The sequence below is a fragment of the Hoplias malabaricus genome, chromosome 5, assembly GCF_029633855.1.
Source record: "Hoplias malabaricus isolate fHopMal1 chromosome 5, fHopMal1.hap1, whole genome shotgun sequence".
NCBI lineage: Eukaryota > Metazoa > Chordata > Actinopteri > Characiformes > Erythrinidae > Hoplias > Hoplias malabaricus.
Genome location: NC_089804.1, coordinates 40,111,149 through 40,127,633, shown reverse-complemented (window position 1 = coordinate 40,127,633; position 16,485 = coordinate 40,111,149). Strand labels below are relative to the sequence as shown.

Sequence of the window (16,485 nt, the reverse complement as noted above, 5' to 3'; positions counted from 1 at the left end):
GGTGACTGTCTGTGAGGAGTTGGTGTGTTCTCCCTGTGTCTGCGTGGGTTTCCTCCGGGTGACTGTCTGTGAGGAATGTGGTGTGTTTTCCCTGTGTCTGCGTGGGTTTCCTCCGGGTGACTGTCTGTGAGGAGTGTGGTGTATTCTCCCTGTGTCTGCTTGGGTTTCCTCCGGGTGACTGTCTGTGAGGAGTGTGGTGTGTTCACCCTGTGTCTGCGTGGGTTTCCTCCGGGTGACTGTCTGTGAGGAGTGTGGTGTGTTCTCCCTGTGTCTGCGTGGGTTTCCTCCAGGTGACTGTCTGTGAGGAGTTGGTGTGTTCTCCCTATGTCTGCGTGGGTGTCCTCCGGGTGACTGTCTGTGAGGAGTGTGGTGTGTTCACCCTGTGTCTGCGTGGGTTTCCTCCGGGTGACTGTCTGTGAGGAGTGTGGTGTGTTTTCCCTGTGTCTGTGTGGGTTTCCTCCGGGTGACTGTCTGTGAGGAGTGTGGTGTGTTCACCCTGTGTCTGTGTGGGTTTCCTCCGGGTGACTGTCTGTGAGGAGTGCAGTGTGTTCTCCCTGTGTCTGCGTGGGTTTCCTCCAGGTGACTGTCTGTGAGGAGTTGTGGTGTTCTCCCTATGTCTGCGTGGGTTTCCTCCGGGTGACTGTCTGTGAGGAGTGTGGTGTGTTCACCCTGTGTCTGCGTGGGTTTCCTCCGGGTGACTGTCTGTGAGGAGTGTGGTGTGTTTTCCCCGTGTCTGTGTGGGTTTCCTCCGGGTGACTGTCTGTGAGGAGTGTGGTGTATTCTCCCTGTGTCTGCGTGGGTTTCCTCCGGGTGACTGTCTGTGAGGAGTGTGGTGTGTTCACCCTGTGTCTGCATGGGTTTCCTCCGGGTGCTCCGGTTTCCTCCCACAGTCCAAAAAACACACGTTGGTAGGTGGATTGGCAACTCAAAAAAAAGTGTCCGTAGGTGTATGTGTGTGTGTCTGTGTTGCCCTGTGAAGGACTGGCGCCCCCTCCAGGGTGTATTACCACCTTGCACCCAATGATTCCAGGTAGGCTCTGGACCCACTGCAACCCTGAACTGGATAAGTGCTTACAGATAATGAATGAATGAATGAATAACTTTATTGATCTTAACTTACATATAAGAAAACACAGATTAGCTGCTGAACCTAGCTGAACTTGATTAAGGGAAGGCAGATGTTATAATTGAGACAAGTTGTTAAGAAACAATTGTTTTCAGTTTCAGATAATTCGTTATCAGAGATCAGACAAAACAGGACTGGTACTCAAAACAAACTCTGTCCCATTCTCACGCTCTCATACAACTAGACATCAGGTAAAAATGGCTCAGAACTAATGGCCTCAGGCAGTAAAGTTGTTTTGACAGCTACAATCAGTTTATATATTTGACTTTAATTCAACACTCAAACTCACACGCTGTAATAGTGTTTGCTCGTCATCTTGTCCAGAATCTTAAAAGTTAGCCTGATGCCTTTTAGTCAGAGCAAGATTAACTTGACGTGCAGATGAACCATAGTACCGATGTGACCCAGCACTGACTGATATGGAAGGAAGGAAGGCTCTATGGGAAGGAAAATTTACCACTTTAAAAAAACGTGCATCAACACCACAGCAAATAGCTGCAGCCTCACACTCTACATCAGCAAGGCAAAGCTACAACAGAGACATGTAATAAAGTGGGCAGTGAGAGTGATGAAGGGATTGAGCTGTTTAAACACTAGACTACTGCTGGTGCTAAATGAGTCTGTCTCCTGATCCTAGTTAATCCCCTATGATCTGAGCTAGGACTTAGCTAGCGTGGCTGTATTGCACCGGAACACTGATATTATCACACACAGCTTTGTTGTTATCTCCTCACATTTCAAAAATGCCCATGGCAACACAGTCCAAAAGGAGGTGGCAACAATTCCACGGTGTGTTGAAATCAATGATCATATTTGCAGGAATAATCTATGAGAGACTGCTGCACTCCAACATACCTTATCAAGTTTGGCCTCAACGTCGACCACGTCTGTCTCGACTTCATCAATGTTCGCTCTGAAAAGACAGAAAGGAAAAGATGTTATTAGAACTGAATGATGAGAGTAGTACCTATCCCAGTGGTGTATCAGAAACAGCTCTATCCCAACAATGATATCATCAGTTCACCAGGAAGCATTTACATTGTCCCTGTTTAGGAGCAACTGCCTTCAGCGTATCAAATAATAAATAGTAAAAAAAATTAATGATGACTAATATATCTAGACTCGCTCCATGTGTTTACAATTTCCTGGGTATCTAGAGCATGAAGTATGGGCTTCCTTCTTTAGGACAGAAGAAAATGGGAGAAATGAGGGAAAAAGGACACAGCAGATAAAACAAGAGGATAAGATTTAATAAAAGAAGAGATGATACGAGAAGGATTGGTGAGAATGGAAGGACAGAAAAAGAGAAGAGATGAGGTGAACCTGAGGGGACATTGCCTTTGTAGTTAAATAAATCTTATTAATGAGTGTCAGTGTGAAAGCCCTGAGCTGTGTGATTGTGACTGTGGGTGAGTGTCTCATTACCTTACTTTATTCTCTAGCTTCATTTACGACACGACCCAGTTCCACTAACTAGTAAAACAGATCAAGAGTGAGATGGATCTAATTACACTCTCCTTCTGTACAGCCTCTCTTATACAGCTATAGGAACTGAAGCTATTTTTGTAATGCCAAATAAATGCACCAATTCAAAAACAAAAATGTAGTGTCTCAGTGTAACAAAGATGCTACTGTCAGCTCACTGAACACTTTACAGTGAAAAGCTGTGCTTAGACCTATATTGTGTGTTAATTGCATTTACCCTATAAGCTAAAATAAACAAGACAGAGTGAAGCTTACACATACTGTGTTCAAACAGAAAGTCTTTATATACATTTAAATGTACACATAATTAATAGTAGCAGTACTAATAGTACATTTTTGTCCTTTATAACAATATTCCTCAATAAATACATATAATGATTTAAGTAGGGTGACAAGATCTGGGATGGTGAAAAAGGGGACACGTCTCGGGTTGGGGGGGGGGGTGGATTAATGAGGTCACGCCCCTCACTGCCGTTGTATTCTTAGCTGAACCTTTTAGGTCCTCACCTTTATTTGTTGCACAAAACATGGGAATTTCTTTGTTAATTTATCCGAGAACTTACATTCACGTTTCGGCATAGCTGCTCGAGATGAGGGTAGGTACAGGAGCTTTGCCTGACGTAAACAAGGACTACTGACGTGCAGACTAACCAATTAAATGTTTACAGAGGAGGTTCTCGACCAATAACGGTAGCTCTACAGTCAGACCGTCCAATCAGAAGATTCTAGGCTACTTCACCACGCCCCCTTCTCACTCAAGCGAACCAAACGGAGTAGGGGAGGGCGGGACTAGTTTGTGAACGAAACTTCTCGAAGTTCTATGTAAGTTCTAGAAAAACAAAATCCCGGACGTTTGTGAAATTCCGCCCGGATATTTTTTAAGTCTAAAAAAGAGGACATGTCCGGGTAAAAGAGGACGTCTGATCACCCTAGATTTAAGTTTATAGCAAAAATAATTAAATGAATTAATTATATACAATTCATTTTCACATTTGATTTAGTTTTTTGCTGTGTTTATAAGGCTGGTAAAAAATATTGGCTGACCTCTTCACACGTTTTTTTTTTTGGTTTTCAGAAATCTAAAGGGTGTTTACGTTAACAATGCTTCTATTATTCATTGTTAAAGAGTTGTCATAACTATCTGTGGTTGTGATGTCACAGCAATGATGTATTCAGAATGTATTTGCTGCTATTGATATTTTTAAACATTCTCTCACACTCACAGTCACTCTCATCAATCACTCTCACAGTCAGCGTCAGAAAACGAGTAAATACTCTACAGTTAAACCCTCTGTGGCATTGCCACTTCTTCTCCTTCTCTCATACATTTTAATACACAGCTGAGAATTGAGGCCACAGCCCATAAGGTTATGTCCAGGGCTCAGAGATCGAGACAAGTCACAGCTGCCCTCAATACACTAGCTTTACCCAAAGGGGTTTCCATCCATTAACCCCCAACACACACACATTCACATACATACAGCCCCACCCCCTCAAACACACTTAAAAAAATGAAAGAAAATAGGCTACACATCATGACCAGCTCGGCAATCCTAAAGAGGAGCACAAAGGTCAAGGGGTTTTGCTCCTAACCCATTGGAGTGTACTAATAAAGCCTACAGATATAGAATCATAACCAATCAATAATGCTTAGATCTTCCCCACAAGAAAGGGACCAGGTTTTCTACTGTGCAGTAGATGTCACTAGATGTCACTGGCCATATATACACTATACATCCAAAGGTAAAATCCAGTTTACCTCCAAGAGTATATACCCTTCTTAGGGAATGTAACTACTAAATAGTGCACGTACTCATTCAACTGTGTGCAGATTGTGTTATCTTTATAGAAAAAAATTGATTGCTCTGGAGACACTGCACCTCAGCTTAAATTCAAATGTCAAATGTTGTCTAGAGGGCTATAAAGACACTCTAAAATTTCATAAGTAATAAGTAATTTCATAAATAATCCAGCATCAGTAATGAACCTCTCACTACATAAAAATATATGATTAAATAACCTGTGTCTATATATTATAAATATGGCCATAGGAATATGGACTAAATATGTGGATTAAATAACACTGGGAATGTTAGACCGTGGGAAAATACCATAGGTATTCTCCTGTTTCAAGATAACAGAACCTTGTTTGTAGACAATAGAAATGTGTTGTCATAAAGTGTAAAAGCCAGTACATGACTTTACTGCAATCCATTTGAAGCAGTTGTGTCTTATATTGTTTTTTTCAGGATTCTAATGGACACCAACTTCCATTATTTGACAGCTGCATTGGTCTAAATAACAGAAGGCCTTTTTGGCTGATAATCTACACTGGGACAGCGGAAATTCATGTACATTTTATTTCTCACCCTCTAACTTTCCCTCTAAGTGGCTTTATATGGAGGGATTATTAACTGATTCTGGCTGCAATTGTGGCCTCTTTCTCGGGACAGGGTGAGCACAGAGCCCTTGTGCCAACTCCTGGTATTCAGAGACCCATCTAAAAGGCACTTCTGCGCTTGCAGGAGTTTTATTTATTTATTTATTTATTTTATTTTATTGAAAGCAGCTTTTTGGCTTATTCTCCAGCTAATTCCTCCTGTAGCTTATACTTCTCTGAAACAATAGCAATTTGATGGTGTAGGGTAACAACTACTCTTACTGCTATTATTTGCTTCAAGGGGTTAAAGGGTCACCGATTGTTGCTTTAGTTTTGACGCATAAGACAGCTGAGTGAAACACGGCAGTTCAGAATGCGATGAGCCTTTACTCTCCATGTCATCTTTGAGACAAAGCTGCAGGGATGCCACATACCAGTGATTCTATTGTTGGAGGAAACTTAAGAATAACACAGACAGCTGGGCTTCCTCTAAAAGGCTGAACTCAACTGAAAAGACCTCCCTGGTTCCTCTGATGTAGCGTAAATGCCAAAAAAAGTGCAGTTACTATTTGATCCAAACAATTGTATGAAGTATATCTAAAATCAATACTTAGCCTATTGTCAAAATATTGTCAATATACATCTGTTATCTACAGTGAATAAACTCATAAACAAAAGTCAGGTTGCAAACTGAAAGCTAATTTGAAAGCTTTGAAAGATACAGCTAAATTCCGCTAAAGCTAATGCTAGCTAAATATATATATATCTAAATACAAAACAATTGTACAGCTATCAGGCTATCTAACACTGTTTGCTAACTACGTAAATGTCACAATCCACATGTGCAGGTCTGTTTGACTCTATTTAGGCATTTGAGTGAGAAATGTGATTCTTTAAGCATGACTGCATGGCGATCATTCTTAAGCAATAGTTAACACCAGCTGGGGCCGCTAGCCAACAGAAGAAAATCGGTAGTAACTACTTTACATTAGAAAAGAGCTGTACAGCAGAATACTGCCTCAATCCAAATGTCTAAAAAGCCTCTGCAAATCATTTTAAACTGGATTTGAAACACAATACACTGTTAATGTCAGGACATGGCCAAAGAATTCTAACAGTGCCATAACCATAAGAGGGTGGCTTTGGGCTCATTAACAAAGAAAGGATTGATCTGCTACAGCTGCAGCTTGTAGTCACCTGATAGTATTTCCTAGTTATGAACTGTTGCAATTCAGTGATGACATTCATATCGTTATTAAAATAGGAAAAGCCCATACGCTGCTATCGTTTTGGGTTCAAGCTGTTTAAAACATCCTACTGTAGCTAGAGCCAGCCCACAGAAACAGCATGAATACTGATACATCTTCATGCCTAGGTTAGGGTGTGCTACAAAGGCCAAAAGTTTGTGGACAACGGCCCCATGTAGCCATGTGAGTGAGGGAGTGGTTGAAGGCTGATGAGGATGGTGATGGTGGGGGAAGTGTGGCATGTGCATCTTCACTTCAGCTGCACTGAACAGCCTCCTGGCCATCCAGCACTATTCTTAGCCCCACGTGTGTGTGTGTGTGTGTGTGCACATTTATGAGTCACATGGGGCTCTCCCAGAGCTGGCATATTGGAACAAATCTACAATAACAATCACGGACTCCTTTGTTGTAAGACAGATACATACATACATACATACATACATGTAGGTTTGTTTTTTCCCAATATCCACTGCTCTTCAGGGAAGGCCTTACACATGTTTTAACAACACTGTAAGGAATTGATGGCATTCAGCCATGAAAACAAAGGTGTTGGGCGATTAGTTTTGGATCACAATAACTCCAGCTCATCCCAAAGCTATTCCATAGTGCTGCACCACTTTACCACTCAATGCTTAGGACTATGTACTTCTCTTGTCAACACTTGCCATTCAGAATGGTGACCACAGGCACATGTGCAACTGTTCCAGAGCTCTGTGCGTGCACAATGTGTGCCCACAATGGGGGAACCTTACAGACACTAAATTCACAAATTATATGGTGTGTCTACAAACTTGGAAATAGTGTTTTAGTCCTGCATCAGCACAGAAGGCCAACAATAGCCAGAAACATTGGAAACAAAAGTACCATTTCAAAATGGAGGTCATAAAACATACAAAGAGTCAAGGCACATCAAAGACTTACCCATGTTGGGCTACACACAAACCCAATCTTCACAGCCTTGGTTCAGTTAGCATCTTGCATTTTAATTGCTAAGATCTGCTTGATTATAAACTATCATCTGTTTAAACCTCTATAAAAGAGCTATGACGTTCTCTCAGTGGTAATTATACCTTACACAAGAAAAATCCGTACTCTTTTCTGCCTATATCTGGTTAATAGATGTTTAAAATACATGGAATTTAAGATCACTACAGTCGAAGGGTCAGGGCATTGCTTGGTCTACCATCAATGCTGAGTGCTGAGCATTTGATTTGCTTTTACAGTTCTTAAATGGGCTCTCTGTCTGTGTTATCACACGCTTGTTGATAGCCCCCACCAGCTTGTTTTCGCAGGCTGTTTTAGGGGCTGTGTGCATGTGTTTATGTGTGTGTTTTTATGGGTGTGCATCCAGTCTCAATGCTAACACTGTGAGTCTGATGCAATAAATGTGAAAGTCCATCAGGAGAAACACGCAGCTTTGCTGTTTATAGCAAACAGTTTATTCTGAGCTCAACATTTATTTTGTGTAGCGCTCTCCCACTCTCCTGTTCTGGAAAACCCTGTGAGCCTCACAGTCCATTCGTTTACACACTTTCTCCCCTTCGATAACGTGGCTTGTTGTTTTTGACCCTTTTTAACCAAACCCAGGCGCTCTTTATATACACTGTACTCCTAGATTCATTACTATTGAGGTCCGGACTCTAGGATGGCAACTACATGGATCTAAGAACACCAGCAGCTATAAGTAATGTTTACACCTGTCCTTCACAGTTCTTATTTGAAAATATACATTTTAATAATCTTTAATGAACAATCCATTGAGAACCAAAAGAGATTCTTATGTCACTGTTTCTGTGCACATTTTTCACCGTATACAGTGTCACATAGCTGTGAACAGTTCAGTCTGAAGGAAGGTCAGTACATCCCAGGCCTCGGGGAGATAGCCATCTCTGCCAAAGGCAGCTGCGCTCTATACATCCTCCACACAGACATGGACTGGGACAGAGCAAGGGGAGAACTGGGGTGGGGGGATTGAGGGATGACTATAGGGCACCTGCACGTGGCTAAAATGCTGCGTTGTCCTCAGTCTCCCACAGCAGCTCAGCACATTCCCCTCAGCTGAGCAGCCACTGGAACATTGACAAAGCCTGGGCTGTTAGCAAACAAGCTCAATGGCCTAAAACAGCGGCCAGTTTCATCCGCCCAATGACTGGGGCCTTCAGGGCCAGGACGAGCAGCTCGCTGAATATCAATCTATATTCACGTGTGTCCACTGTATACAGACCTCTCTTTATAAGCAGCCAAAACAAAAGCGAGACCCATTATTTTGAAAAAAGTGGAGGGAACAGAGGGTCTTTCTTGGTGATGGGAGAGAAGACGAACTGATATAGGATCATAGCACAGAGATTATGCATTTCCAGCACACTCTATATTGCTTGCTGTAATAACTATTGAGCTGTTGGAACAATTCCATTGTACAGTAGGCCGCATGGACTTTAAAACAATACAAATAAGAATAAAATATTTTCTACCTTGATGCTAAATTAATTTGTATATTTCATGGGAATTAGCTTGTTGTTTGCTTCATGGTTCCTGACATTTATTTATATTTTGAAATGGCTTTATCCTGTTCAGGGGTGTGTTTGGTCAGGAGCCCCCTTTAATCACTGGACTCAAAGAAGAAACTCATCCTGTAAGGGGTGCCAGTCCATCACAGGGCAGACACCACTCACACATTCACTCCACCTACTAGAATGTGTTTTTGGACTGAGGTTAAGCTTTGAACAACATACTGTAAGGTTTTTGACCATATTGCCCAGCCCTGCAATACAGACATCTGATACAGGAACATGAGTCCTTTATCATTTTAATTATGAGTTTGTTATTAAACCAAAACCCAGTCTAATATCAAAACCAGAATATGTCTTTTTCTGCTGAGGCACCTTATCCTTCCAGACTTAGAGGAACCAAGTCCGACCTCAGAATTCTGTCCATATAACATAACCACCATTGTTTCCTCCGGGGCAGGTGGAGTGAACAGCATCCAGACTCTGCCAACTGGACAGTGACCAGAAATTGTTTTTGCTCCCCTTACAATAAAAAATAAATAAATAAAATCATGTGAAAGGAGGAAACAAAGAGGAGTCAGCCAAGGACTTTAACAGAGAACAGTAATTTGCTGATTTGTGAATCTTTCCAAGAGAAAACAAGCTGCATCACATCCTCACATGGGACACGCTCTCTGTGAAAGTGTTTGGCATCTAGTGTGTGAAAGAAATATGCAAAGTCTCCTCTGTGGGCCTTAATGCCTCAGGACCACATCACTTCCTCAGGGAGGAAGAGAGACGCTAGCCTCAGTGGGCACCCATATATCAGTCAGTCGGACAATTATCCGATACACAGTTACTTCACTTCAAAGATTTAGTGCTCTCCATTTATATATGCGAATAATATCTGTTCTGATTGGCTGACAGGTACCTCATTCCAAAAGGAAGCTAAAACACTCCTTATATCTTCTCTATTAATGAATAGGCTAACATGCCGTTGGCTAAATGCGCTGCTATATGTATTTTTTTTAAAGAAATTTTCCATTAAAAGAGTCTTAATGCTTTCAAGAGTGGTTCTACTGTGGAGAACATCCTAAGAAATATGTTTACATCCTTATTTTACATCTATGGAAAAGGACTCTGATCAGGAATCTATCATTTAAAACCGTATTTATTATTCTAAGTCTACAAACCAGAATTTCACTGTTTATCACTGGCACTTTGAAAAATGTCACCCCAAAGCATAGCAACGAAGGTGTATCCTGTGCTTTATCTCTCCATCTCTCCACACGTCATACCACAAAGTGTGGCTGAGATCAAAGCTAACGCTAGCTCAGCCTATGCACGTCAATGAAGCTTTTTGATCCCGCCGCTATTACAAGGTGCCATTGGAAATCAGAGAACTGCGTCATGAGATAATGACAAGGATCTCACGCTCCCAAGCCAGCAGGAGACCCCTCCCTGCTGGTGGGGTCTCACACTAAACACACCATGTTAACCACAGCACGTTAGCCACAGGAGGGAAGCTGTAGCAGCTGTTGCTGTTTCCTTGTGAGAATGGAGCAATACCATGATACCTAGCTCATAGAGAATGAAGGATTACTATGCCATCCATCACCTAGCCACTGCTCTTAAAGCTCTGAAAGAGAATAGTTGCTAATGGGTTTACAACGTGTCTTAGATTATCCTGACGTGGATCTTCACTGACATGGGATCAGCTCTCATCACTATTTAAGCAAATCAGAACTACCTTAAGAGTAATGATAAGGCTGCTTTAAGATCTGTTTCCCTGGTAACATTTTCCATTGCCGCCCTCCAGCTGCAGAGCATCTGTCACTGAGGTTATGCTGAGGTTGGTGGTGAATGGAGACACACCGAGCTGTTCCCACACTTTCCCTGAGCCTCAAAAATGAGGAAAAGGGCCCTCAGAGATAGAAGAAAAAGAGCAAAAAGGAAGCAAGCGTTGCCAGATATTCCCAATGTCCTAAACAACATTCCTCAACTCGTGGTCCTTTACCTAGTTGTGCATGGGAACAGTATAAAGAGGGTCAGAGCTGAAAGGAACATTCCTCTGTTTGGAAAGAGATGAATCCACCACAGGAGAGAAGTGAGATGGGAAAAGTGACAGGGCCCAAGAGGCGTTTTACAAAATGGCTCCCCTAGGAGCAGAGTGTTTACTTGAGGGATATTTCAGAGAAAAACCCCACTAAAGTGCTCAGACGCCGTTTGTGGTGGGAGAAACAAGTACTGAAAGTGCTGGCCAGGCTCCGTTTGTTTTGGCTTCGGTTTTTCCCCAGCAAACTGGAGGGGGGAGCAAATAGCGCTAGCAAAAAGCAATAGCATTTTTTTCCCCAAGTCAGCTGAAGGCTTATGCCAAAAATGAAACAAAACTATGAGATATAGTAGTTCACCAACTACATATGGATGAAAAATGTATGGAGATTATTCATCAACAGCAATGCTCTTTTATGTCACTTATAAAACTAAATTGATAAAAGTTTATAAAAATTTAAGGGTAACTAGAAACAAAATGGAGAACTTGAGCAGACAAAAAAAGAGGCAGGAAAAACACTAACAGAAGCACTAAATACCAACAGTCTGCAGAGACTTGACCCTAGTGGGGCTGGCCAGATTAGAAGGTTATCTGCTGAAAGTCTGGATGCAAATTAACCCTGGCAAAAATTCACAACCAACATCCAGCTCAGAAAAAAACCCTATTTTGCCCACTTGTTTTGGTAGGGACAAACGTCCAAGTAACCAAAAACAAGGCCCCACTACTTTCACTACACTCTACTGTCCATGCATTTACTTTACCCTTCCTGTGGAATGTGGACAAACTGAACCGATTGCACTTATTTCCGTACTGTGTCATTGGTTAGTTGGCTTTTGGTAAAACCCAGCAGAAAAATAACCTTTTGTCCTCACACTTTTGCTGACCCAGGCAACATTGTCCACCTCTCACAACTCTGCTTTGGGTCAAAACTACTCTCCAGCCGTGCTCTCATCATAAGAAATGTCATGATCTGGCTGCCTTTCTATGACTAAGAAAGGAAGCATTCCATTCCATTCTGAAACGTGCAATTCAGGCTAGGGTGGTGGGATCTGCAGCTGAGAACTTGACCACCGCCTGCTTTCTCCTCTGACCCCAGCAGTCACATCGTGCGTTTTAGAGCGTTCATAAATGTTTATGCAGACTAGGGGTTTGTGCCAGAGATTAAGCAAAAGAGGGAGCAGCCAGTAATTATGACAGCACAGTTATTCACACTAGGACAAAGTAAACAGATCTCTGCCCTTGCACTGGAGACGATGAATGCAACAGATCAAACTCAGCTATCAGTGCAATCTGGGGTTATGATTTGGGTTTATCTTTGAGGGATTAAGTTAAGTTATGTTAAGTATGATTTAGCTGCAAATATTTCCTCTTTGGAAACTTTTCATTTACACATACTGTCCCTGCAATGTTTTGAAGTAAACACTAGAAAATGTTGATACTCTCCAGACATGCATTTTTAACAAAAAGGCAACTTGACTCTAGTTTCCCATGGGCTATAGCAAAATACTGGACCTCCCTCGGATTTGCACTGGCCCAGCAAGAAAAAGATCTGAACAACATCCTCCCCAAGGCCTATAGAAACCAGACCAGATCAGGCAATTTGCATCAACCACCCTCCGGATTTGTATATGTGACCATATGAATGATCAAAGCTGATCCAAGGTCAGTTCTTACACTGAGAAACTGGAAAATTTGAACCCACGCCAATAGAACTTTGCATCATTGGTGGCTGTAAGCAAGTCTTAACATCTCTTCCTTGTTGGGCTTGTTCAGGAAAGGGCAGCCGCCATTAAAAGTAATATAAAAAACACAGTAGTGTACAAATAAAGTGGTCAGCAGGAACTGAATTGTGCACTGAGGGTGTATCCTCATGTCCTAAACACAGAAGGTGATGTCTCATATAACAAAGCTACAGCTTGTTAATATTTTCCAAACCACCATTCTACTACCCTTAATATTCTGTATTTACTTGTGAATTACCGCTACAGATGGTTGGTGTTCACCACAAACCAGTAATTACCACCTGATCATAAAACTAATCATAAATCACTACATTATGATGTTATTTTAATGTTTCAGCAAACATTGAAAGGCGAAAAAATTGCTAAATTTGAGCGCTGTGGCCCACCCAGGCAGCATGTTCACCAGCCAGACGACCTGAACCTGATCCAAACAGCCTGCGGTTTGACTACTCCACCGAGACCGCAAATATCTCACTAAACAAGAGAAATAGAGCAGAGAACCCCAGACCCCCTACACTCAAAGCACACCAGTAGCTTGTGGTAAACTACCTCAAGGGTTAAGTGATCATAGAGGCTGTAAGTCAAAGACACTCCGAGACACATCGCAGACATCAGGGGTTCACTGCATGTGGGTGGAGGGCTCCTGGACATCATCACATCATCACATCAAACTAGTGAAAACTAAACCCCTCTCTGTTTCTGGTGCGGTTAGGATCAAAGTAGCCTCAGAAACCAGACGTTTGGCTATCACCAAAGAGTCTGGTAGGCTTTGTCATTCAACATGGCCAAGAGTGAAGCAGGCACTTGCAAAAGCACTTGATAAAAACTCGATCACGGACTGCTGTTTTTGCATGATGTGTAGGGGCAGACAGTTGTGGAAATAGTGCCATTATATTCAATGGCTCAGCATCAGGCAAGAAATACTGGATCAGACTCAAACAATCTCTTAAACGAGACACAGAAATTAAACCCATGACTAAACTCTGTCATGTCATGCAGAGGAAGGAGCTGCTTTTATCTTGATACTGGCTAGCACTGAGCTCTACAATGAAGAGTTCATTTTCTTTGTGACACTCTAACAGAGTTCATGGTGCACTGTAAACCATCATAGAATAGCGAGCAGCGTTTGTCAACTGAGATGGCAGATGGTCTGGGGTTCGCTGCTTTTAGTGAATTTAGAGAGGTTCATGTGTTTATTTGAGGTGTCGCAACAGGTAGCATGACTGTCACACAGCTCCAGAGTCCTGGGGTCGTGCGTTTAAGACCCATATCATGTCACTGCCTCGAGTAGTTTGGTGTGTTCACCAAAAACTCCAGCCCAAAAACTGGTAGGTTGACTGACTGTGCAAAAGTGTCCAAAGGTGTGAGTGTGTGGTGCCCTGTGATTTGACTGGTGCCCAGTTTACAGACAATGAATGAATTTGTAGTTAGGTTACATTAGTTCATTCGTTGTCTGTAACCACTTATCCAATCCAGGGTCGCTGGGGGAACACCCCCTGGAGGGCGACATACACTCGCACATTCACTCACACCTAGGGACACTTTTTGAGTTGCCAATCCACCAACCAACATCTGTTATTTTCAGACCATGGGAGGAAACCGGCGGAGGGAACCCATGCGGACACAGGGAGAACACACCAAACTCCTCACAGACAGTCACCCGGAGGAAACCCACGCAGACACAGGGAGAACACACCACACTCCTCACAGACAGTCACCTGGAGGAAACCCACACAGACACAGGGAGAACACACCACACTCCTCACAGACAGTCACCCGGAGGAAACCCACACAGACACAGGGAGAACACACCACACTCCTCACAGACAGTCACCCAGAGGAAACCCACGCAGACACAGAGAACACACCACACTCCTCATAGACAGTCACCTGGAGGAAACCCACACAGACACAGGGAGAATACACCACACTCCTCACAGACAGTCACCCGGAGGAAACGCACACAGACACAGGGAGAACACACCACACTCCTCATAGACAGTCACCTGGAGGAAACCCACACAGACACAGGGAGAACACACCACACTCCCCACAGACAGTCACCCGGAGGAAACCCACACAGACATAGGGAGAACACACCACACTCCTCCGGAGGAAACCCACGCAGACACAGAGAACACACCACACTCCTCACAGACCGTCACCCGGAGGAAACCCACGCAGACACAGAGAGAACACACCACACTCCTCACAGACAGTCACCCAGAGCCCACAACCTTCAGGCCACCTACCGGCCACCGTGCCGCCCTAATGGTTATATTAGTTAATACTACATAATAGTACTGAGCAGGAGAAATGCATTTTTTTTCATTGTGTAAGTAAACACTTAAAGTAAATGTGTATGCATTTGTCTGACTTTTAAGTTTATGAACTTATATATAATAAGGCAACAGATTTAAATTGCCTTAATATTTTTAGTTCAGGTTTACAGTGCATATTATGCAGAGAAACCCAGAGAAAAAGCGAGCGAGAGCAAGAGAAAGGCCTGTGTAAGAGTGTACAGGTAGGCCATCACCAATCCAAACATTCCTGTGCTTCAGCCAAGCACTGAAAGTCTATTCAGTTATGAACACATCATGTCGGCCAGGAAGACTGTCTGCAAGAATGCACACACCGAGTCTTCGGTCTTAATCCTGAGAAACAAAGACAGTCTGGAGCCCTTGAGAGTTTTAAAACCCCTGAAGAAAAAAGGCCCTTATCACTGCGACTCATCCACAAGCACTTTTCCATGGAACATAACAAAAACATAGAGGCAGCCACAGTGGACAACCCTCACAAGTCATAGCCAGCCGTTGCATGAGAACAGTGTATCGTTCTAGGTTGGCCGGCACCATTGCTGGATCTGTGGCAAGAGGCTAATTGCCTTGGCGGGGGTTGTTGAGCTTGGCAACGGGAGTCGGAGCAAACAGATAAGCCTAAACTTGTCGCTCCAGTGAGAGGTTGAAGACAGAGAAATACAGAAAAAGAAAGAGAGAGCGAAACCAGATAGGAAGCAATAGTTCCCCTCAGCTCCTACAGGTTATTTGAATTTAGATCTTCTGTCTAAACACCCATTGGCGATGATTCCTCTCCCTCCTATTTCTCTCTAAACAGTGCAGGGCCCAAATCATTTTCACAAATGCAAGAACTAAAATGAAAGAGCTGAGTCCTGTCTCAGTCAAACCGCATTATCCTGCTCCGTCAACAGTCCTCGTCCCAAACGTTTAATTGAGTCATCACTTGGAACTGCGAGTAAGTAAACACACCCATCTTGCTTTCTCAGGCAGCTTTTTGAAAGCCAGCGGCATCCGTCTTGTGAGGACATGCTAAGTATTATGGCCCTAATGGAAGCTCCGTAAGTCTCACATACTGAAGAGATAACAAAGCACTGCTATGAAGGCAGTCATTATTCTGTAGACCGTGCTGCCTTGCTGCCAGAGTGAAGAGAAGTCACCATCGCTCGACACGTGCGCAGAGAGGACAAGGCTGTTGTTAACCGAGCATCTGAGCCAGAGCTCCACCACACTTTAATCATACATCTGGGAGTTCATTGTTAAAAAGGGAAACGTACAGATGTTCTCATAGAGGAACTTTGTTTAGCAATAGAAAAAGATCCATTCTGCTTTTCCTGACAGGGGGAAAAACAAATCGAGGAACAGAACGTTCACCAGGGCCTCAAGGCTGTGGCTAAGGCATATGCACTTCGGCTGGGAATAAGTCCGCACATGAAGAATGGGTTTAAAGTGTGTATTCCCAACAAAGCTCCAGCCAGGGCCCTGATGTGTGCTGCACTATGATGACAGGACAGCTGGGCTCACATATGAAAGCCACCAGGCCCTGAGGCAAGTCCCCATAAACAAATCATGCTTGACTTCTGATTAGTTTTGTGCTGCTAGTTACAGTGGATTAGATCCAGACTGACATTCAGGGTTCATGGAGGAGCCACACATTCTAAAATGTACATTC

General features: G+C 43.1%; 1 protein-coding gene across 1 annotated transcript in view; it reads right to left on the bottom strand.

Annotated features, from left to right (window-relative positions):
* The window catches only part of acap3b (ArfGAP with coiled-coil, ankyrin repeat and PH domains 3b), a 72,257-nt gene that overhangs the window by 37,451 nt on the left and 18,321 nt on the right, over positions 1 to 16,485 (bottom strand). The window contains exon 2 of the mRNA XM_066671306.1: positions 1,982 to 2,039. Within this exon, the coding sequence (XP_066527403.1) occupies positions 1,982 to 2,039 (58 nt within the window). The remainder of the gene's footprint in view (positions 1 to 1,981; positions 2,040 to 16,485) is intronic.